At 43.8% G+C, this 24443-nt stretch overlaps 1 protein-coding gene across 1 annotated transcript in view; it reads left to right on the top strand.

The window, feature by feature from the left end:
- ACOXL (acyl-CoA oxidase like) overlaps positions 1 to 24443 on the top strand; it is a 352026-nt gene that overhangs the window by 263391 nt on the left and 64192 nt on the right. The window contains 1 exon segment of the mRNA XM_060116983.1: positions 19293 to 19380. Within this exon segment, the coding sequence (XP_059972966.1) occupies positions 19293 to 19380 (88 nt within the window).

The following is a 24443-nucleotide window of genomic DNA, read 5'->3' on the forward strand; positions in this document are numbered from 1 at the left end:
TGATGTAAGTTTCCACCTTAAGAGCTAGAAAAAGAAGAGCGAAGTAAGTAGCATAAAGGGAATGATAAAGATTAGAGAGAAATCGATAAAGTAGAAAATAAACTCTAGAGAAAATCAACAAACCTAAAAGTCTGTTCTTTGAAATGATTAAAAATTGATTGATCCCTAGCAAGACTGATCAAGAGAAAAAGAGATAAAGGATTAGCTAACAAGATCAAGAATGAAAGAGGGAATATCATAGCATATAGGACAGAGATTAAAATACAATAGGGAATATTATGAACAACTTTATGCACATAAATTCAAGAACTTAGAACAAATTTCTGGAAAAACACAACTTTCAAGAGCAAGCAAAAAAAACAAACAAACGGGGGAGCTAAAAATATCTATTAAATGAATTTAATTTGTAATGGAAACATTCTACAAAGAAAGCTCTAGGTCCAGATCGTTTTTCTGTTGAATCCTATCAAACATCTGAAGACAAAATTATACCAGTCTTACACAAAACTCTTTAAAAAACCCATATAATACTGATATGAGAACTAATAAGTACATTGCAAAGAAAACATTATAAACCAATATTTTCATTACATAGGTAGAAATGTATAATAAAATATTAAAGATTGCATCCAGCAATATATATACAAAGAAAAATATGTCACCAAATGGTGTTTACTCCAAGAATGCAGTGTTGATTTAACATTCAAATATCAATGAAGTCTACAACATTGACAAAATAAAGGAGAAAAATTATGTGATTATATAATGCAGAAAAAAATTTGACAAACTCCAACATCAGTTCATGGTTATAAAAAGACTTAGCAAACTAGAAATAGAAACTCATTTCCTCAATTTTGAAACAGCACATCTACAGTAAACCTATAGTTAAGATATCTAATGGAGAAATATTGCCCGCTTTCCTCACTAAGAGGGAGAACAAGGTGAGAATGTCCACTATCACCACTTCTATTTGACATTACACTGGAGGTCCTAGCTGTGCAACAGCTAGGCAAGAAAAAGAAATAAATGACAAATATTGTAAAGGAAGAAATAAATCTGTCTTAATTTGCAGATGAAATAGTTGTTTAGATAAAAAATATGAAAGACTTTACCAAAAATACCCCCAAACTCTACCAGAACTAGTAAATCAATACACAGTTACAGGATACAAACTCAGTATCCAAAAAAATTTTATTTTTTTTAATTTTTATTTTTTTTTGTGGTACACAGGCCTCTCACTGCTGTGGCCTCTCCTGTTGCAGAGCACAGGCTCTGGACACGCAGGCTCAGCAGCCATGGCTCACGGGCCCAGCTGCTCCGCAGCATGTGGGATCTTCCCGGACCGGGGCACGAACCCATGTCCCCTGCATCGGCAGGCGGACTCTCAACCACTGCGCCACCAGGGAAGCCCTAAAATTTATTTTTATACACTATTGATAAACAATTGGAAAACAAAATGTAAAATTAAATTAAATTTACAATATCATTAAAAAACATGAAGTTCTTAGGAGTATATTTTACAACAAAAATTCAAACGGTGCAAGATTTATATATAGAAAACTATAAGACATTGCAGAAGGTAATTAAAGAAAACTTAAATAAGTGGAAAAGTATATCATGTTTGTGCATGGAAAGATTCAGTATTGCTGTGATGTTCATTCTCCTTAAATTGGTCTTTATTTTTTTATTTTTTGTGGTACACGGGCCTCTCACTGTTGTGTCCTCTCCCGTTGCGGAGCACAGGCTCCAGACGCGCAGGCTCAGCGGCCATGGCTCATGGGCCCAGCCACTCCGCGGCATGTGGGATCTTCCCAGACCGGGGCACGAACCTGTATCCCCTGCATCGGCAGGCGGACTCTCAACCACTGCACCGCGAGGGAAGCCCCTATTTTCTTAAAAAAAATTTTTTTTTTAAATTGGTCTTTAGAGTCAACACCATCTCAGTCAAAATCGCAGCAGGGGGCCTCCCTGGTGGCGCAAGTGGTTGAGAGTCCGCCTGCCGATGCAGGGGATACGGGTTCGTGCCCCGGTCTGGGAGGATCCCATATGCCGCGGAGCGGCTGGGCCCGTGAGCCATGGCCGCTGAGCCTGCGCGTCCGGATCCTGCGCGTCCGGAGCCTGTGCTCCGCGACGGGGGAGGCCACAACAGTGAGAGGCCCGCATACCGCAAAAGGAAAAAAAAATAAAAAAATAAAAAATCGCAGCAGGACTTTTTGTAGAAACTCACAAGCTGATTTGACAATTCATGTAGAAATACAAATAGCCTAAAATAGCCAAAACAACTATGGAAAAAGTTGAAGAAATGTGCAGGCCTTGTACTACCTGATTTTAGAGTTAATGCTAATGCTCCGATAATCCAGACAGTATGGGATTGGCATAAAGATAAACAAATAGATCAGTAGAACACTATAAAGTCCAGAAATCGACCCACAAATATATGTTCATTTGATTTTTTACAAAGGTACAAAGGAAATTAAATGATGAAGAGAGAAATTTTTTCAGCAAATTGTGCAACAAACAGCTAAATATCCGAATGGTAAAAAATGAACCTTGACCTATTCCTCACATAATACACAACAATTAATTTGAAATTGACCATAGACTTAAAGTGAAAGTGAAAACGATAAAACTTTTAGAAGAAAACATAGGATATCTCTTTGGCATTGGGGTAAACTAAGATTTCTTAGAAAAAAGATTAAAAGCACTAACCATTCAATTAAATATTGATTGATTGGATTTTTTTAAAAATTAAAAACAAAATTGTTCTCCAAAAGACACCAGTAAGAAAGCAAAAAGACAAGCCATGACCTTGGAGAAATTATTTGCAACACATGTATCTGACAAAAGACTTTTATCCAGAATACATAAAGACCTCCTCTAACTTAGTAACAAAAAGACATAATCTAAGAAAAATTACACAAGAGACTTGAAAGACACTTCACAAAAGAAGATAAAAGAATGGTAATGGGAGCTTCCCTGGCGTAGTGGTTGAGAGTCTGCCTGCCAATGCTGGGGACACGGGTTCGGGCCCTGGTCTCGGAGGATCCCACATGCCACGGAGCGGCTGGGCCCCTGAGGCACAGTTGCTGAGCCTGCGCGTCTGGAGCCTGTGCTCCGCAGCGGGAGAGGCCGCGATAGTGTGGGGCCCGCGCACCGCAATTAAGAGTGGCCCCCGCTTGCTGCAGCTGGGGAGGGCCCTCGCATGGAGACAAAGACCCAGCACAGCCATAAAGAAATAAATAAATAAAATTAAAAAAAAAAAGAATGGTAATGAGCACATTAAACTTTGCTCAATCTTATTAGTCATCAGGGAAATTGAAATTAAAACCACAATGAAATACGACACACCCACTGCAGTGTGTTAAACTAAAACGATTGATGAAATTCAATCATGGTGACAATATGATACAAGGGGAACTTTCATAATTGCTGTTGGTAGTGTAAAATAGTAATACCCATTTTGGAAAACAGTTTGGCAGTTCCTTTTAAAGTTAATTATATACCCACCCTACGACCAGCACTTTCCTCCCTAGGTATTTACCCAAGAAAAATGAAACCCTGCTCACAAAAAGACTTATACAAGAATGTTTATAACAGCTGTATCAATAATAGTCAAAAACTGGAAATGACCCGAATGTTCATCAACGTGAGTCTGGATAAACCAGTTGTGGTATTTTCATACATAGGAATTGTATCCAGCAATAAAAAGGGATAAAGTACTGTTACCTGCAACCAAATAAGCGAATTTTGCAGATGTTATGTGTAGTGAAAGAAGCCTGGCAGAAAAAATTAATAATGTATAATTCCATTTATATGACATTCATTCAAGAAGGGGTGAAATTAGCAGATGGTTATCTGGGGATCAGAGAGTGGGAGACTGGTACTGACAGAGAGGGAGTACAGAAGAGGGTCTGGGAAATTTCTATACCTTGGCCTGGGTGGTTACATGGTTACATACACATGTAAAAAATCATCAAGCTGTCAACTTAAGATTTATGCGTCTGACTGTATGCCTCTTATTCCTCAATTAAAAAATTTAAAGATATAACTTAAGTGGTGCCTCACAGCATTTAGGTTGTTTGCATTACAGGCACTTATCATTTTTTGGTATATGAAATTGGAAACTTAGAAGTTTCCAAGATTCAGCTGCTGAATCTTGATACACTAATTGGGGAAAAGAAGAAATGGCTAATGGCAACAGCATTCACCATGTGTCAGTTCTGTGTTAGACAGTTTTCAGTGTCACACCAAAACACAGTTGTGGGTGCCCAGGCCAGCCAGCAGCATGGAATCCAGAGAGCATGGTGACAGATGACGGGGGAGGTCTGGGCCAGTGGCCAGGGTCACAGGAGTCTGGCAAGAGGTGAGCTATTGAGGGCTGCCCCGAAGTCAGGCAGACATACCCTAGAGATTCTGAACCTTCTATCAGAGATCTTACATCCCAGAGGCTGGACCCCAGGAAGCAGGGCCCTGACCAAGGTGGAAGGAAGGCCCAGGCATGGACCGTTGGGCAAGTCACCCAGACAGGACAAGGGGACAAGACAGCTTAGTTTCAGAGAGAGGCAGATCTATGGGGACATGTACCAAACTCTGGGCTCATGGTTGAAGAGCATACCATAGAAATGACATTTTTCTTATTTATGGCACCCTAATTACTGGTGAGTTTGACTTGGTATAAGTGACTGAATACTAAACAACAGTTTCTTTTTTGGGGTGTCTCTCCTTTTTTTTCAGCTTTATTGGATATAATTGACATAGAACATTGTGTAATTTTAAGGTGTACAATGTGATGATTCATATATGGTACACTGATTACCACAATAGTGTTAGTTAACACTCCCATCATCTCACATAATTACATTTTTGGTGGAGAGTGAGACATTTAGGATCTACTGTCTAGCAACTTACAAGTATGTAGTATAATAGTGTTAGCTATAGTCACCATGCTATACATTAGATCCGCAGAACTTAATACTATTGTAACTGGAAATTTGTACCCTTTGACCAACATGTATCCATTTCTCCTGCCCCCAGCCCCTGACAGCCACCATTCTACACTGTTTCTATGACTTCAGCTTTTTTAGATTCCACATATAAATGAGATTGTACAGTTTGTTTTTCTATGTCTGACTTATTATACCTATCATAATGACCTCAGGGTCTATCTGTGTGGTTGCAAATGGCAGGATTTCCTTCTTTCTTATGCTGAATAATATACCATTGTATATGTATGTGTGTGTGTATATACATATGTATATATACGAACACTTAGTTTGCTTCCATATCTTGGTTTGTGTAAATAATGCTGCAATGAACATAGGAGTGCAGATATCTCTTCAAGATAGTGATTTCATTTCCTTCAGATAAATGCCCAGAAGTGGGATTTCTGGATCATATGGTAGTTCCATTTTTAATTTTTTTAGGACCCTCCATACTATTTTCCATAGGGGCTGTACCAATTTACATTCCCACCAACAGTGCACAAGGATTCCCTTTTCTCCACATCCTCAACAACATTTTTTATCTCTTGTCTTTCTGATTATAGCCATTCTAACAGGTATGAGGTGATACCTCACTGTGGTTTTGATTTGTATTTCCCTGATGATTAGTGATGTTGAGCATCTTTTCAAGTACCTTTTGGCCATTTGTATGTCTTCTTTGGAAAAATGTCTATTCAGGTCAACTGCACATTTTAAAAATTGGATTATTTGTTTTTTGGGGTTTTTTAAACAATTGAGTTGTATGAGTTTCTTATATATTTTGGGTATTAACCTCTTATCACATAGATGGTTTGCAGATATTTTCGCACATTCTGCAAGTTGCCTTTTCATTTTGTTGATTCGTTTATTTTGCTGTGTAGAAGCTTTTTAGTTTGATGTAGTCCCACTTGTTTATTTTTGCTTTTGTTGCTTGTGCTTTTGGTGTCAAATCCAAAAAAATTGTTGTCAAGACATTGTTTTCTTCTAGGAGTTTTATGGTTTCAGGTCTTAATATTTAAGTCTATAATCCATTTCTAGTTAATTTTTGTAAGTGGTGTAAGATAGGGGTCTAATTTCACTCTTCAACATATTTTATTGAAGAGACTATCCTTTCCCCATTGTGTATTCATGGCTCTCTTGTCAAATATTAGTTGACCATACATGCATAGCTTTATTTCTGGGCTCTTGATTCTGTTCCATTCCTCTGTGTGTCCTTTTCTTATGCCAGCACCACACTGTTTTGATTACTGTAGCTTTGTAATATAGTTTGAAATCTCAAAGTGTGATATCTCCAGTTTTGTTTTTTCTCAGTGTTGTTGCGGTTAGTTGAGGTCTTTTGTGGTCCCATATGAATTTTAGGACTTTTTTTTTCTATTTCTGGGGAAAAAAACATTTTTGATAGGGTTTGCTTTGAATCTATAGATTGCTTTGGGTAGTATGGACATTTTAACAATATTAATTTTTCTGATCCATGAACATGGTATATTTCATTTATTTTTGTCTTCTTCAATTTCTTTCATCTTATAGTTTTCAGTGTACAGATCTTTCACTTCCTTGGTTAATTTATTGGTTTTTGATGCAACTCTAAATGAGATTGTTTTTATTTCTTTTTCAGATATTGCACTGTTAGTGTAGAAAAATGCAACTGATTTCTGTATTTTGACTTTGTATCCTACAACTTTACTGAATTCATTTATTAGTTGTAATGTTTTTGGAGGGACTCTTTAGGATATTCTATATATAAGATCATATCATCTGCAAATAGAAACTATTTTACTTCTTCTTTTCCAATTTGGATGCCTTTATTTCTTTCTTGCCTAATTGTTCTGGCTAGGACTTCCAGTACTATGTTGAATAAGGATGGCGAGCGTGGGCATCCTTATCTTATTCCTGACCTTAGAGGAAAAGCTTTCAACCTTTCACTGTCAAGTATGATGTTCACTATGGGCTTTAACGACAGTTTCTTCAAGTTCTCTGTGATTAGGGGGTTGACGCATCCTGGGGCTTGATGCTACTGGAAACGGTAGAATTTGGGTGAACAGCAATGAGCCTATTATTCTATTTATTCTGCCCTTCCTCGAGGCCAGTGGGCAGACCATTATGGTCAGCTGGGATCAGGACATTTGTCAAGTTCTTGCTGTGATGAGAGACAGCCTAGGGCCCAGCACTTTGCCTACAGCCAACACCCTGATAGCAGGACTAAGAAAAGGGAAACAGCAAAGCTGCCAGGGTGCAGGGGCCTCCATGAGGAATGTGTGACCAAGCTCACAGGTGTATGACATTAGGACACAGCATAATGCAAAGGAGGGAATCACATATGTCCCTATAAAGGGCTTAACACCTCCCAGCCTGGCCTCCCAAGTCAGCCAGTGTTAAGTCCAGCCCATCCCCTCATCAGCTTAGCAGCCTGGCGGTGGGACAGACCTCCACCTGTTGACCCTAGAATTCCATGTGGCAGCTCTCGGCGACCTGCTGCTCTTCCTTTCCTGCTCGCCAACAGCTCGGGCTTTCCGAATAGGCTGTTTTGTTGTGTTTTAACCCCTAGTGTTAATTCACCCCTTACTCACAAGTGTCTCAAAGCCCTCTCCCTGCTAAGCACACAGGAGCACACAGAGGCTCACACAGTGGTCGTCTCAACATAATGAGAGGGGTGCTGTTTCAGAATTCCAAAAGGTTAGCCAAAAATAGAAGCCTCTGAGTGACAGTGAAATAAAAGTGCTTCATCGGAGCTTCAGATATATAGATTTAAATAAACAATTAAGAGAAAAAAAAAGAAGACCTGTAAACGTTTGAATTTTTACTGAATAGTTCCTTGTATGACAGATGCTGCTGCTCGGTGACTAGCACCCCCTGCACCATGTGAGTTCTGGGGCTTCAAAGATGACTAAGACACAGACTCTCAGCTGGAGGGACAGGTGGCAGTTAGGGTCATGGGGGATGTGCAGTGAGAGGGGTCTGGAGCAGAGAGAGGGCCGCCGCATTTTCTGTGTCGGGTGGCTCTCAGAAGGAGCGTCCTTGGGCTGAGTCCTGCATGGTGACCGGCAGAGCACGCCCTTTCACACCATCCCCCGGCAAGGGGAGCAGGACCTTGGAGGTGAGGCATGTGATGTGAGCGAGTGACTGTCAGGCTCAGGCTGAGCATCGAGACATCGGCATCCCAGTTCCCAGGCTGGAGAGGCTGGCCAGAGGGTGACTATGGCGGTGACGGCGGGTCCTCACCGTGGGGAGCCCTGTGCGCCCTGTGCGCCCTGAGTGCGGGGTTGAGAACCTTCCACCTTCCCTGCAAGTGATGGGGGTCATGGCCCATCACTTCAGCCACGGTCATGGCTGAAGGTGGAGTCAAGAATGCCCCTGGGGCTCCCGTTTGTGGCTGGGGAAGATAGGATGCCATTCGTGGACATGGAAGCGCAGAGCCCTACGGAGTCCAAATTGCAGTGGGTTCTGTGCTCTCCCTCTCAATCTGTTGTCCCCTGAGTTCACTCTAGACCCCCATGGGGTGAGTTTTCTGCGTGCTGTACCCCTTGCCTTTCCCTCACCGCCCCAAGAAGGCCTCCTCCAGCTGTCTTGTGTGCCAAGCACCAGCTGAGCTGCTGCAGAGATTCAGGAAACAAAGATCTTGAGGGCTAATTTCTTTCACATATTAAATGTACATTATTCTGCCTTATGTCAGCTTTAAGCAGTCACTGAGGGCAGTCAGGCTCCATAACGTAGCCTTCAGCTAAACGCGAAGATCGTGTTATTGAAACAAGATCTTTCTAGCTAACGGTACTCCAAATGCACGCTTTGGTGCCTGTTAAATCTATTTATGGTTTCCTGATTCCCACCCCCACCCCTACCTCTATCCCTCCATCCACCGGAACATTAGAAGGAACTTGTAAAATGAGGACACTGCTAAGAAGGGAAGATGGCATCCAACATTTGTTGGTTTACGTATCTGTTGTTGAAAATGATCAAGATCGATTTCAGAAGCATGTATTCAACTGTACGCTTACATGACCAAAGAGGTTGTATCATCCAACAATTGTTTTCTCTTCGGAAAGGCTAAGTAATAAAAAGCAGACTCTTCATTTGACATGAAAAGGGAAAAGGAGGAGAAATTGGGAAGTAATGTATTCAATTATAGGAACCTTTTGCCAAGACCTTATTGATTTCATGTTTTGACAATTTTAGTCAAGCTTTAGTGGTGAAAAGATTCAGAAACAGGTCAGATCAAACATGTGTGTCCCCCCCTGCCCGTCCCCACTCCTGGATCTTTTATGTGCCTGACAAAAATAGTCAGGTCTTCGCTAGGAAAGGGCTCTGTCTTTGGGGTCTGTTCATATTGCCAGGCCCCAGACCAGAGCTTGGAGGACAGTGCAGGTGAGAGAAGAGAGGAGAGTCTGCAGAGACCCTGGCAATGCCCCCAAAACCTGCAGATGCTATAGCTGCTGTGCAGTGAGAAGGCTGACCTGGAGCCCCACACACCTTGCTGTGTATACTCCTCTCTACTGAATTTCCTCTCGCTATTTCTATGCCCTCTGAATCCAATTGCATTCCACCCCTTCCCCTGGAATCTACCTCGACTCCCAGCATCTGTGAGGGAGGGTCCTTCATGTGCTCATTGGCCCTGACCACTGGGCTGGGTGCCAGGCAGGTCGCAGTCCTGCCCTGGTCAGAACAGCGTGGCAAGGGCTCCGATGGATGGATGTGCCCACTTGGCAGGAGGGAGACCAGAGCGGGGAACCTGGGGGAGGGGGAGCTGTCGGTGGGGGAGGTGGAGAGAAGAGGACGTGCACATCTCTGAAGCAGCGGAGGGAGTGCTCTGAGATTGGACAGTTCAGGGTGGGGGGGAGCCTTTGAATACACGCTTATGGAGAACCTGCTCCCAGCACCGTAGGGGAGGATGCTTTCTCTGCTGCTGTGGCCCAGGCTGTCTGTGGGGGAGCCCTCTGTGTGAACAGCAAGGGCCGAGAGAAGGGGGCCAGGTCTGCGCTCACACAGCTTTGTTGACAGCTGGGGACAAGGCACACCCTGGCAGACCAGATACATCTGTGTTCCAGATCTAGGGACAGTTACTGGACTTGCCTGGGACTCACCCTAAAACCAGAATGTCTTCACCATCCACGGCCAGCGCTGCGGAGCATGTGGGTGTGTTGGGGGGGTCCCCAATGCTGGGCACCTTCATGCTATCATAGCAGCCATCGTTCTCATGGTGTGTTTCTGTGGGAATCCCAGCCTTGCACCCAGGTGACTCATCTCCCCACACAAGGGTTCTCCCACCCCCTCAGCCCTGCAACGCTGCCACCTGCCACCTTCTGAGGGAAGGGGGGATTCTGGGGCAGTGAGCCTAGTGCAGAGCTGGGGCCCAGCAGGGGTCTCAGGGTGGAGTGGGGTGCTAGACCCAAGGGCCCTGGGTTCAAACTCTGCCCCAGGCTCTGAGACGAGCATGAACCTCACGGCTGGCCCCTCCCCTCAGGTCCCCAAAGCCAGGACACAGCCCTCTCTGGGGCATCTTGAGAACATTTACTTCTCCTCATAGGAAACAAGCTGGAACAGTGGACATAAGGGTGCCCTCCTGTGTCCTTTCTCATATATATATATATATATATATATATATATATATATACATATATATATATATATATACTTTGCCTATATAGTAGGATGTTGACTGAGATTTATTTAACGGGCTCTCCTGGAATTGTAGCTCAGGTTCAAAGCTTAGGATAAAGGTATCAAGAATCCCATATTCCCAGTTCAGGAAGCCACCAGTGAGCTGACAGCTGGTGGACCCAACCAGCCTGCTTTCTCTGAGAAGCTAGTGGGAGACAAACCAGCACCTTCCCATTGGTGCAGGAAGAGGGCGGCAGAACTGGGGAGAGGGCAGAGTCCAGGGAGAGAGGCTGCAGGTGGCGGGAAGGGGGTCCTCTGCTCACAGCCACCCAGAGGGAACCAGGCTTAATCTGGAAACAAACCTGAAGAGAAAAGGGAGAAATAACATGGGGGACAAACACAGAAAGAAAGAGGGACAGAGGGGACAGGAGAAAAGACAGCTCAAAGGACACAGGAAAAAAGACAGAAATGCAGCCATAGAAATGTGATAGGAGAGAAAAAAATAGAAAAACAAAACCCCAGAAAAATAGAAAAAATACAGAAAGGCAGAAAACTCCAGAAACATTAAAAATATAGACAAGGGAAAAGTGGTGAAGTAAGGTTACCAAAAAAGAGAAAGGAGTCATTTCGGGAGAGAAATACAGAAAGATGAAAAAAGATAGATATTAAAAAATACTGGAAGGCAGAAAAATATATATGGACCACACACCCACACCCCCTACACACACAAAGACAAGACAGAAAGTCAAACAGGAGGAGAGGCAGGAAGGTGGAGGTGTGGGCTGAGTAGGTAAGGACTGGCCTCGTGGGGATGGCGGCGGAAGCCTCGTGCTCTGGCCACACCAAGGGTGCCCTCAGAGAGAGATGCAGACCGGACCCAGGGAGACCCCAGCCTCCCCAGCCAGGGCTGAGTGGGAAGCACACGGGTTACAGAGGGATCTACAGCAAAACAGAGACGAGGCCAGGTGAGCATGTGCTGGAGGCAGGGTAGGTCTGGCGAAGCCAGGCCACAGGCTCTACCTACTACAGAGAAGGAAAAGAAGAGAAAAAAGAAGGAGAAGAAAAAGACTCTGCGGCCTGGATGATTTGGGGTGCACCATTTCCATTACTTTATGAGGTGATCATCTGCTGGGCAGGTACAGGCTTTACTCCCTCCTGGACAAGGGCTCACAAGTCTAGGGGGTGGGCTGCTGAGGACAGTGGGAGCAGCTGTCCTGAGGGAGAAAAGTGGAAAGTGAGGAAAAATTCATTGTTTGACCTACTTTACTTCATATAAATTGTTTAAGTAACTGCATATTGTATTGTTCTCCATATTGGATGGGCATAATTTAAGACACGTGGTACCTGAAGTGTGTTGTAGAATCTGATATCCAAGCTCAGTGAATGTGTATGATTATTGGTCAGGACTGGACTCTTTTTTCCACCTGATTCCACCCTCTATCCACAGTAAGATTAAAAGGAAGAGGGTAGATTTAAGAGTGAGCACCGAAAACAAATTCAAAGGACATAGCAAATGGATTGGGGGCTGAGTACCAAGGGAGGAATGCTTTAAATGCTGCCAAAACAGGAGCCTAGGGGCTCCAATCAAGATGGCGGAGTAGACAGATGTGGAACTCACCTCCGCCCACAAATACATCAAAAACACATCTGCAAATGGAACAATTCTCACAGAACACCTACTGAACACTAGCAGGAAACCTCAAACATCTGAAAGGACAAGAAAGATCTCCACATGGCTGGCTAGGATTGGTTAATAAAAGACATGAACTAATTAAAAAAAAAAAACAAAAAAGACGGAAGCCCAAAGGATGCAGAAGGCAGGTGCTGTGAGTCCACGGCTAAAGCTGGGCCCCTGCTCTTGCTATCTTCCCCCTCTGCCCTCCTGTTGTGAGTTGAATTGTGTAACCCCCCACTCCAAAAGATATGTTCAGTCCTAACCCCCAGTATCTATAAAAGGGACCTTATTTGGAAATAGGGTCTTTGCAGATGTAACCAAGTTAAAATGAGGTCGTAGTGAAGTAGGGTAAGCCTTACTCCAATATGACTGGTGTCCTGACAGGAAAAGGAGAGACCTAGAGACACACACAGAGGAGAATGGTTTGTGAAGATGGAGGCAGATATTAGATATTCAAGTCATTTGTCCACAAGCCAAGGAATACAAAGGTTGCTGGCAACCACCAGAAGCTAGGAGAGGCAAGGAAGGCTTCTCCCCTAGAGCCTTTGTGGGGAGCATGGCCCTGCCCATACCTAGATTTTGGACTTCCAGCCTCTCGAACTGTCAGAGAATAAGTGTCTGTTGTTTTAAGTCATCAAGATGGTGGTGATTTGTCACAGCACCTCTAGGGAACTAATACAACTCCTTAGTGTGGCTTTTAACTGTTCTTACACCCACAAGATGGCTGAGTTCCAAGCAGGAAACTAGAAAAAGGACAAAGAGAAGAAGGCACATGCCAGCTCAGGCTCTCTTTTATCAGGAAAACAGTTTTCACAGAAGCACCACCCAGTAAACCTCTGCCTACTTTCATTGGCTGTGGGGGTCCCATGACTAACCCTGGTTGCAAAGGAGTCTGGGGAGGTGAGCATTTAAAAAACGTCAGCTTTTTACTTTATGTATATATAAATATAATTATAAATATATTATATATATTGTAAAATAATATATATGATTTTTATATATTAAAATTCACCAATTTCAATGTTTTATCAATGAGCTTTGACGAATGCATATGGCCCTATAATCACCACCACAATAGAACATTTCCATCACCCCAAAAACATTTCTTTGTGCCCCTTTTCGTCTCATCCCTTCCCCTGACTCTGACTCCTGGAAAACATTGATTTTTCTTTTGCTGTAGGTTTGCCTTTTTTATAATATAATATAAGTGGAATAGCATAGTGCATAGTCTCTTATATCTGGCTTCTGTCACTTAACAAAATGCTTTTGAGATCCATCCAAGTCGTTGGGTGTTCCTTTTTAATGTGGGGTACTGTTCCTTGGTACAGATGCACTACAATTTGTTTATCCGTTAACCAGTTGGTGGATATGTGGATTGATTCCAGTTTTGCTAGTATGAACAAAGCTTCTATGAACATTCTCATGCAAGTCTTTGTATGGACATGTGTTTTTATTTATCTTTTGTAAATATCTAGGAGTGGAATGGCTGGGTTCATAGTAGGTATATGTTTAACTCTATAAGAAACTGCCAGACTGCCTTCCAAAGTGGCTGAACCACTTGCATTCCCAACAGCAATAACTTTTAGTTGCCCTGCATCCTCAGTATTTAACATTGCCTGTCTTACTCATTTTAGCCATTCTAGTGGGTGTAGAGTGGTATTTCATTGTGGTCTTGATTTGCATTTCTCAAATCTTTTTCATGTGTTTATTTGCCGTTCGTTTGTATTGTTTGGTGAAGTGTCTGTTCAAATTTCTCGCCTGTTTGTTTAACTGGATTTTGTTTTCTTACTATTGAATTGTAAGTTGTCTTTATAAATTCCGTATGGAAGCCCTTTATTATATATGTGATTCACAAATATTTTCTCTCAATCCATTACCCATGTTTTCATTTTCTTAACCGTGTCAGAAAGAGCAGAATTTTAATTTTGGTGAAATTCAACCTTTTTGTGTCATGTATCACGAAATCTTCAGCTAACCCAACGTCACTACAATTTTCTCACATAGTTTCTTCCAGAAGTTTTGTAGATTTATCATTTAGGTTCATGATCCACTTGGAGTTAACTTTTGTATATGGTGTGAAGTAAGGGTGAGATTCATTGGTTTGTTTGTTTTTGCATGTGGCTTATTCAGTTGTTCTAGCACCATTTGGTGAAAAGACTGTTTTTTCCTCATTCAATTACCTTGGTGACTTTGCTGGAAATCAGTTGAACATGCATGTGTGGCTCGATTTCTGGACTCTCTACCTTTTTCCATTCATCTACATTTCATTCTTATCCCAATACCATACTGTTGTGTTTACTGTCACATTATAGTAAGTGTTGAAATCTGTTAGTGAATCGTCCACCTTTGTTTTGACTATTCTAAGTCCTCTGTATTTCCATATGTTTTACAATCAGCTTCTCAATTTCTACAAAAGTTTCTGCTGGGATTTTGATTGGCATTTTGTTGAATCTGTAGATCAAGGTGAAAAGAAATGATGTCCTAGCAATATGGAGTTCTCTGACCCCCAAGCACCATATATCTCTCCCTTTATTTAGGTGCTCCTTTTAAATTTCCTTCTGCAACATTTTTTTCAGTTTTCATGTACAGATATTGCAAGTACTTTGTAAAAGGTGTCCGTAAATATGTCATATGTTTGATGTTACTGCAACAGCATTGAAATTTCAAGTTCCCATTGTTCATTTCTAGAATACAGAAACACAATTGACTTTTGTATATCAAAGTCCTGTAACTCGTGATTTTGCTTAATTGGCTTATTAGTCCTGGTAGCTTTATTATATATTCCTTAGGATTTTCTACATAAAACATCACGTCTTTTTGTATGAAGACTGTCTTACTTACTCATTTCCAAATTCTAGGCCTTTAATTTCTTTTTCTTGCTTTATTGCTGTGGCCAGGGCCCCCAGTACAATGTTGAATAGAAGTGGAGATAACGAACAGCCTCATCTTCTTCCTGATCTTAGGGGGAAAGCACTCAGTCTTTGACTATTAAATATGACGTTAGCTGAGGCTTGTTTGTAGATCCTCTGTAGGGAGTTAAGTGTTTTTAACTGGGTATATTGCTACCCAAAGCTATTTGGGGTGTTTCTAGGAAAGAAAAAGGGGGAATGGATACGGGCATCCACCAAAGATGAGGCAGCAGGGGTTTCTTTATGAGTTCAGCTCTGTCTTAGCTGTATGATGACTTATTAGGAAACCAGCATTTATTTCCCTTAGAGGCTTTAAGTGTGGGGTGTGGTTCACACCAAACCTGACCAGGTGTGACAATACATCTTTATAAACTGTGTATTTGGGAAGGACAGGTGTTGGCCAGCGAACTAACTCCCCATGAGTCCATTGGGAGGCAGTGTACCCTGTGATTAGGAACGTGGGCTCAGAAAGCTGGGTACCCAGTCCAAACCCAGCTCTGCAGCCTTGGGCAAGTTCCTCAACCTTTCTGTGTCACAGTTTTCCACCTGCAAAATGCAGATAATAAAAGATATCAATAATGCTTACCTGCAGGGCTTCTGAAAGCTAAATGAGCAAATGCAAATAAGGGGCTTAAAACAGTGTCTGTTACCTGGTGCATTTTAAGAAGGGTTTGTTTTGCATAAGGCTAATTTACACACAAGTTTTCATGAGCAGCTCTACCACTTGAAGTAAACACAACCATGTCATTTTTAAAATCCTTTCTCCTAAAACCTCTTGTTAAGATTTTGTAATGTTGGAGGGCTAGATATTTGATTTCTGTTGTTTTACAATGTTTTTGTGCAATAAGTAAATTTAAACTTTCTGTGCATTGCAAAGGCAATTGTCAGTGGGGTTACAATTGCGGACAGTGACACTCTGTAGTTAGCACTGAGTCTACACTTGGAGGCTGAACCAGAGTTCGATCTTCTGGTCTGCTCGCTTTGACCAGTTGATCATGGGATGGGGTGTGTCCCACACACCTCTCAAAGGCCACCCTGCCTAGGCATGTGGACCACTGTGCAGCCCTCAGTTGGCTTCAGCCTATTACTTCCTGCCAATCAACTAACTCAAGGGACCAGAGGCTTCTCAGTCGGTTGCTTTCCTGGGCATCTGCCCTCGTAAAGTTGCCTTCCTATCGACACATTCCAAGTCCTGGGTGCTGTCCAGTGGGGGGTGAGTCATACCAGGCTTTCTATCTGGGAAGTGGCCAGTGCCAGGGGCCACTTGCCAGCAAGGATGAGGTTACAGTGAGCCTTCTCGAGTGGGTCCTGCAGCAGCACAATGATGTTGACATGTAAGGAAAAGCACCCAGGAGCTGGTTGGCAGGCCTTCAAGGGGCCTCTTTCCCCTTAACTTGAACTTGCTTTTTAGTTCTGCCTCATCCTGTCAGAGGGGTTAAGCCACAGCCAGTTTTGCAAAAGTCCCTCTGTAAGCTTTTCCCACGTGATGTCCCTTCTTCAAGCAGGGTTCCATGTGGTCCGGCCAGTTTTCTGTGCCTGCTTTTCTCTTGATCAGTCCCGCGAAAACTTACTTTACACGTGGACTTAAAAAAATCTCAAAGTGTCCACAATTTTACCTGGACACATCCACATTATAGTTGATCCTCCCTCTCTCCTTCCCATGCAGCAGTGGAGAGCAGCTGATGAATGTTTAGGAGAGCCTGTCCACTGGGCTTCAGCATGGATTTCCTGGCATTCTCCTCTGCAGTGTGATGGGAGAGCGTCAGGACCGTGAGTGTGTTTGGCCAGCTGTTGTCCTCGCCTCTGCCAGAGATGTTCTGTGGGCTGTTCCTTTGAGAATCGCCTATCTCCACTGTGTCTTTTCAGTTGTAATGGTGACACCAATGCAGGGAGCAAGACAGACATTATCCTCTCCCTCCACTGTCATGAGATGCCCCAGTTTTAGGTGGGGACCCTGAGGCGCACGTGACATGGTCCTCTGAGCTGTGCCTGCCGCCCCAGGTAATCATGCTAAATTATACATGGGTAGAGGCTTTCTGTGCTGCCAGTTTTTCCACTGGAGCACAAAGCTCTCTGTTACAGGAGGATTTTTACAAAGGAGTCCATCCTCCAGGCCCTGGAAGAACTGGGGAGCTGGGGAAGGCAGGTGATCTTCCAACCAGAGGACTCGGGGTATGAGTTGGAAGCAAATGGGAAGCAGATACAGAGAGTCTAGCTTTCTACTTGAGTGTTATTTCTTTGAGCAGAGAGAATTGCTGAAAGTTTAAATACCAAGCCGTTCCGTTTGCTTCGAGGGGGAGGGTGCTGTCCCCCACCCTAGGCAGGGAGTCCTTTGAGAGGTGTAGGGGCACATTCCATCCCACGATCAAGTGGTCAAGGAGAGCAGACCAGAAGATCAAACTCTGGTTCAGCCTCCAAGTGTAGACTCAGTGCTAACTGCAGTGTCATTGCCCTTCTCCATGGGGGAAAACAAAGGCAAGAAGAAACAAAAAAAGGGCAGAGTGCCAGATTTCACACTCTGCTCTGGTCAGGTAAGAATCTGCCTTCCCGGAATGACTGTAACTGCCAACTTTGTGATTCGGCACCTTTTTCTCTTTTCTGTGTATTTTCTTTATTCTTATTTTATTCCAGTCATAGTTCTTCACTTCCCTCTGATTAGAAAACAAAATAAAGCAAACAACTTCCTTCATTAGAGTCACTGAAAGACCATCTTACACAGAGTAGAGCTGAAAAATCTACTCATTAGATGAATAAATGACATAAATGTCCTGTGAGTCTAATTTCCATCTTGATGCTCCTTCCCCACACATGTCAAATATGGCCACTACCAAATGCCAATGCTGCAGACGTGACAGGCATTCAAGAAACAATTTGATGAGAATTTGTAAGATCTACTCTCTTAGCAACTTTCAAATATACAAGCAGTTATATTATTAACTATAGTCCCTGTGCTTTCATCAGAAGAAAAAACAATGTTTGTAACTATGGTGAATGGACGTGAACTAGACTTATGGTGGTGATCATTTTGCAATATACACAAATATTGAATCATTATGTTGTACACCTGAAACTAACATATTGCTATTGTCAGTTATATCTAAATTTAAAAAAAAACATTTTTAATGGCTCAGAAGTGAAATAATTTGTCCTAACCACAAAGGTGGATAGTAATGGGGCTATAGTTTTAACTTTTATCTCTCACGCCCCAAAGTCCATGGTCTTTCAATTACAAGATTCCTCTAAGAATCTGCACATACATTTCTATAATGAAAATCAAAAGGAATGTTGTTATGGACTGAACGACTCTGCCCCCGCCCCCGATTCATGTGTTGAAGCCCTCATTCCCAATGTGATGGCGTTTGGAGATGGGGCCTTTGAGAGGCCATTAGGGTTAGATTAGGTCATGAGGGTGGGAACTTCATGATGGGATGAGTTTCCTTATAAAAAGAGAAAGAGACCACTCTCACTCTGCCATGTGAAAATAGAAAAAAGGCAGCCTTCTGCAAGCCAGGAAGAGTCTCACCAGAACCTGACCGTGCTGGCACCCTGCTATTGGACTTCCAGCCTCCAGAACTGTCAGGAAATGAATTTCAAGCAAAAGCTTTTAAGCAGAATTTTAAGAAAAAAGAAAAAGAAAATAAGACAAAAGAAGAGAAAAAAGAAAAGAAAGAATTTGAAAACATGTGGTAGTACCTGAGTACAGTGGGGGGAGGGGGAAGGGAAGGTGGGTCGGTTCTGTTGCAGATTAGATTTAAGTAGTTTGTTCTGGTATTTAGAGTTCTCCAGGCATGGAGTGACCTGATTAAAAACCTCTCACGTTCTGTGTCCCTCGCCTTCAAATTGTTTCTCCGATGCCTGTCAGGGCTCAAGAATTGGCAACTGGTGGTGGCCATGCTTGGTATGTGTGAGGAATTAATAGAAACACATAAACTGGACTCACAGTAGGTTTATGGCATCTCTCCATCTAACGAATAGCTTTTAGGGGTGACAGAGGCCAGCCTACAGTAGGTCTTGCATGCAACATACCCCCGCTTACTGGTTGTACTGAAATGTGCATTATCTGCCATCTGCCTTGCTAGGAAGTTCGATTCTCTCAGAATATCATCAGCGGTTATTTTTCTTCTGTCAGTTTGGCAGGTGACAACCGAGAAGGAGGACTTTTTCAGTGCCTGGAACTCGTGTCTTCACCACATCCCCTGCCTGTCTCTGGCACACATTCACAGAGGTCAGTGGGCTCTTGTCAAATATTTGGGATTGAGTGACTTCCGGGTTATCTGGGACTTTGACTCTGCAGAGAAAGGACAGTCCCCACTTTGGTCTGAGCTCTTGTGTTGAATTCAGGGTCCCCAAATAATGCCCAACGTGCTAGGAACACTGACCAAATGACACCCACAAAACCTAATGTTAAACTCGCCAGGAGCCAGCCGGCTAAATGTTGGCCCCTCAGGAGTGGCCCTCTGCCCAATGGTGACTGACTGTCATTCCCAAATAAATAGACGGGATGGGGGTGGGTAAAGTGAGGGTGTTTTAATAGGATCACTGCCTGAAGAAGTTCAAGTACCGAAACTACTCAAACCTAACCCCCAAATTAGCAAGGACTAGTACCACCTTTTAAAGCTATGGGTTCTCAACCAGAGGGGATCGCGCCCTCCAGGGGATGTTTGGTGACAGTTAGAGACATTTTTTGTTGTTGCATCTGAGCAGGGGTTGCTAGTGGGTAGGGGCCGGGGACACCACACCAGACAGCACCCTCCCCCTCGAAGCAAAGAGCAATCCAGTCCAAAGCATCAGCGTGCTGAGGGTGAGGAAGTGTGAATGTTCATTTTGGCCTCAGAACACCAAAATCACGTAAAGTAAGATGAAACATTGAAAACAGAGTGACATCCGTGAAGATACGGCAAATTATTCTTGAAATTATTGTTTAACCTCAAGAGTCATTAGTTTATTCATCCCTATGCCCTTCTCCATGGGGGGAAAATGGGATAAGGGGAAGGCGCTCTCTGCGTTTTTGCTGTGTGGAGTTTTCCATCACACCAGGGGCACCGCTGGCTCCCAGAAGACAGGACTAAGTTTTGGTCACCACCTCAGCTCCTGGGCCAGGCTGCTGGTCCTATCGCATCCCTGGGCGCTGTCTCAGGGCTGGAATTCCTTGATGGGCTCTGCTAAGAGTCAAGACATCAATCCAGGACTGCCTGCCTCCTGCCCAGCCCCCGAGCTGGGCACCAGGCAGCTCAGGAGGAGCAAAGTGCCACGTTATTAATGGCTGTGGGGGTGCCCAGGACCCTCGCTCAGAGCCGACAAGAGCTGGATTGGAGTGAGTAGTTTCAGTATAGACGGAGTCAGGCCTCTCCCCTTCCTCTGAGTGCGGTCCAGTGCTTGGGACCCTGGTGAGCCTCATGGCATAGGGCTCAAGAGTAAGGACCGGAATGAGGAGCTCAGGTGAGTGTGCACGTGCTCAGGTGAACTTTCCAAGAGCACAGGCTCTTCACGGGGTCCGGGAGGCTGCCAGGAGCACCACCTCCAGGGCCAGCCTTTAAACACGGTGACCACACCCTGTGATAACGATGGCCTCGCCGACACCCCAGACTCTGATTTCTACCTTCTGCTCCCTGGGGCAGAGGAAGGAGGAGGAAGGAGAGGGTCCGAGAAGGTAAAGGAAACGTTCCCTCCCCTGTGGGTCAGTAAGGTACAGGATTGGGTTCCTTGGTTTGCAGATTCAGGAGTTTTAATCTGCCTGTACACCCACCGTATATGAGGCTCCAGGGAATGGACGCTCCTTAATCAAACTCAAGAGGGACAGATACAGAAACCAGAATGCCAGTTCACGCATCACAAACCCAAACCCAACTGCTGAGTCCCCATGTGTGCTCCATCCTCTCTGTGGGGACATCTCCACGTGGGATTCAGTTATCATCAGAAGGTGCCAAGGCTGGACCATCTGGACAGCTCTTTGGGGCGAGGGAGCGGGATTGAGCTCCATGCTGACCTGCCTGCCGCGGATTCTGGAACCCATGGGGGCTTGCTTCCTGGACTGTCTTGGTGCTCTCAGCACCTCCCTCACCCCTAGGAAATTTAGGTAAACCACCCCTCTTCTGTCAGTGGGTTATTTTTCCAGATTTGTTGATCAGGCTGAAACTTATCCGGGATATGAAGTAATGCTCAAGACACCATTATGGAAGGTGAGTATGTCCCAGGCCTTCTCCTCCACTTTGTGTACCTTTATGGCTCAGTTCTCCAGGGTGCTATGGCCCCAGCACCTGGGCTCCTCCCTCTGGGATCCCGTGTACTCACCAGATCTTGCCCTTCCTGGGACACAAGGATGAACCCTGTGGACTCCAGGTCTCACCTTCATTTACAAAATGTAGATAATGTGATATTTACCTCGGCGGGGGGGCATGAGAAGATACTTGAATGCCCTTACCTTAGCACCTGACCCATGGTTAGTGTTCAATAAAACTTTTTTTCTTACTGTTAATTACTAATCTACAAAAACCTTAGTTCCCATAACCAAAGTGGAACATTTAGATCCTTTTTCTTAAGAGGAAGAAACAGAGAAAGATTAAACGGGTTAGGTTCCAATGTATGAAGTCTTAACACCAGGAAGAAATGTCAAGGATTTGATGTGGCCACAGCACCAAAGAAATCCAGATTGATTCTGAATCTTTTATTGGTTAATAACCATGGTAAGCAAGAGGGATGATTTTTAGGAAATTGGCCTCCAGTTCCACGACAGATGAAGACGATCTGGCTGTAGAAAGTCACAGAAGGAAAATCATAAGAATAACAAGAAAAATAATAGGACTCAATGACAGCATCTAGAAATCCTAGGAATGTTTTGAAAAAAAGAAATCCATCCATAATGAGGAGGTCTGTAAGGATACAGAATGGGTTCTAATGGTAGGAATGCCCTGAACACACTACCCAGGAAAAATTTAGTCAGCCTGTCATTACGTTCGAATAGAACACACACCCCCAACCCCGCCCCTGCCCCGGAAGAGGTCTCCAGGGGCCGGGAGAGGAGATAGAAGGAGCCCATCTGTCTTCTTTGACTGGACCCAGATGTTGCCTTTGGAGACTTCTGAAGGAATCACACAAAGCAGGAAGGGAAGGATCAGGCTGCGAAAGCACAGACCTGAGTGTCACCCCAGATGAAAATGAACTCCACGCCTAGCCATTTTTATAAGGAACAAACGGAAAAAAAGCCTTCTGGCATCAGTTTCCATTTGTCACCTGAAGACTCAGGAAAACCATGTTGGAAATAAAAATGTTAAGCAGTCTCTAGTGGTTTCTAAAGTGGGATGTAACCATTACGATGATAAATGATTACTTTTCTCTGATACACATTTTTATCTTGCCCTAGAGATAGCAGTGCTGAAGCATGGTACTGTCTGAACCCCTAAGGGTGTACCAATTCCTAAACCAAAAAAGAGACACTAAGCACTTTTATTAAATAAATTACATCCAGCATTCTCCAGCTCTATGCAGAATTATCTCTTCGCTTTCTTTCTCAAAGCTTGTGAGCAGCTCTCATTATGCTTCAAGAAGTCCCTTTTCTGGTTCTTAATAAAGTGACGAAGAGTTTAGAATGTTTGCATTAAGCGCAGGTTGTAACTATAATTAGAATATATAAGTAGTGTGGATTTCTGCCTATCGGAGGATTAATTTCAGACTCGTCTCAAGGATGTATTTGCTTCCAAACAAGACGTCCTTTGTTAATAAAAATGTGATCACATGCATTATTAAAGCATTATTTCTGCATTTTATCCGTGAGTCCTTTTTCCAGTATTCATGGGATCAGCATTTTCTTCCCCATCGTTAATGTGGCTATTCTTTATGCAAATTACATTCACCTTGATTTAGCTTTAGCTTTGGCGTTCATCTTCCAGGAAATTGCGGGAATACACTTATCACCTCCTTGAATGCACGTTGCTTTATATGCAAGCACAGAAAAATAAAATGCCACAACTTCATCCCAAAGTCCGGTGTGAGTTTAGGAACTTGTCATCCCCTTACACTTAACTACAGAAGTCCCTCCAGACCCTGAGTCTTCCCAGCTTGAAGGGCAAACATGACCTCTGGGGTGGAACTAAGTCAGAAAGAGAAAGAGAAATACCATATGCTAACACATATATATGGAATTTAAGAAAAAAAATGCCATGAAGAACCTGGGGTAAGACAGGAATAAAGACACAGACCTCCTAGAGAATGGACTTGAGGATATGGGGAGGGGGAAGGGTAAGCTGTGACAAAGCGAGAGAGTGGCATGGACATATATACACTACCAAACGTAAGGTAGATAGATAGTGGGAAGCAGCCGCAGAGCACAGGGAGATCAGCTTGGTGCTTTGTGACCACCTAGAAGGGTGGGATAGGGAGGGTGGGAGGGAGGGAGATGCAAGAGGGAAGAGATATGGGAACATATGTATATGTATAACTGATTCACTTTGTTATAAAGCAGAAACTAACACACCATTGTAAAGCAATTATACTCCAATAAAGATGTAAAAAAAATGTAAAAGTTAAAAAAATAATAATAATAAACAAAGAGAGCAAGAGGAAACTTTTGGAGGTGATGGATATGTCTATGGCATAGATAGTAGAGATGGTTTCATGGGTGTGTACTTATCTCCAAACTCATCAAATATGTACAGCTTTCTGTATGTCAATCATACCTCAACAAAGTGGTTTAAAAAAAAAAAAGTCAGCACATCTCGTTCTTTGGATAACGGTTTCTGCCATATTCTGCTGTGACCGCTGGAGATGGAGGTCTGGCAGGTGGGGGAGCAGGGTGAGTACCACGGGTGCTCCCTTGGCTGTGACAGCCTGTGTGCCTTCCTCTCCCATCAGCATCCTCTGCCGGGCCCAGGAGTTTTAGAGCAGTCCCGGAGAGCCCTGAGGGCTCCCTCTGATGGGGGGCGGAGCTGGGGTACCCCTGCCCTGCCGCTGACCTTCCTCTTTGCCTGGCACTCATTAAACGTGTGAGTGGTGGAAGCAGGCGAGGGGATCTGGAGAGCCGAGGGTGGGCAGGTACGATTTGCTGCTAGATCCCAACAGACCAGCATCTTGGAGGCTCCGACAGTGGAGAAGAGAAGGGCCGTTTCAGGCCTCGTTCTCTCTGTCCTTCTCACGTCGGGGGACACGTCTCAGACCCCTTGTTCCTGAGAGCAGAGGGGGCAACTGGGAGTTGATGGGTCCACGTCAGAGGGTGCGGTGGCCGGAAGAGGCCCCCGTGGATGTCCTGCACACTCTCTGGGACTCTCTGGGTCCCTAATGCCAGAGTCTGGGACA

The sequence above is a fragment of the Mesoplodon densirostris genome, chromosome 14, assembly GCF_025265405.1.
Source record: "Mesoplodon densirostris isolate mMesDen1 chromosome 14, mMesDen1 primary haplotype, whole genome shotgun sequence".
NCBI classification, from domain to species: domain Eukaryota; kingdom Metazoa; phylum Chordata; class Mammalia; order Artiodactyla; family Ziphiidae; genus Mesoplodon; species Mesoplodon densirostris.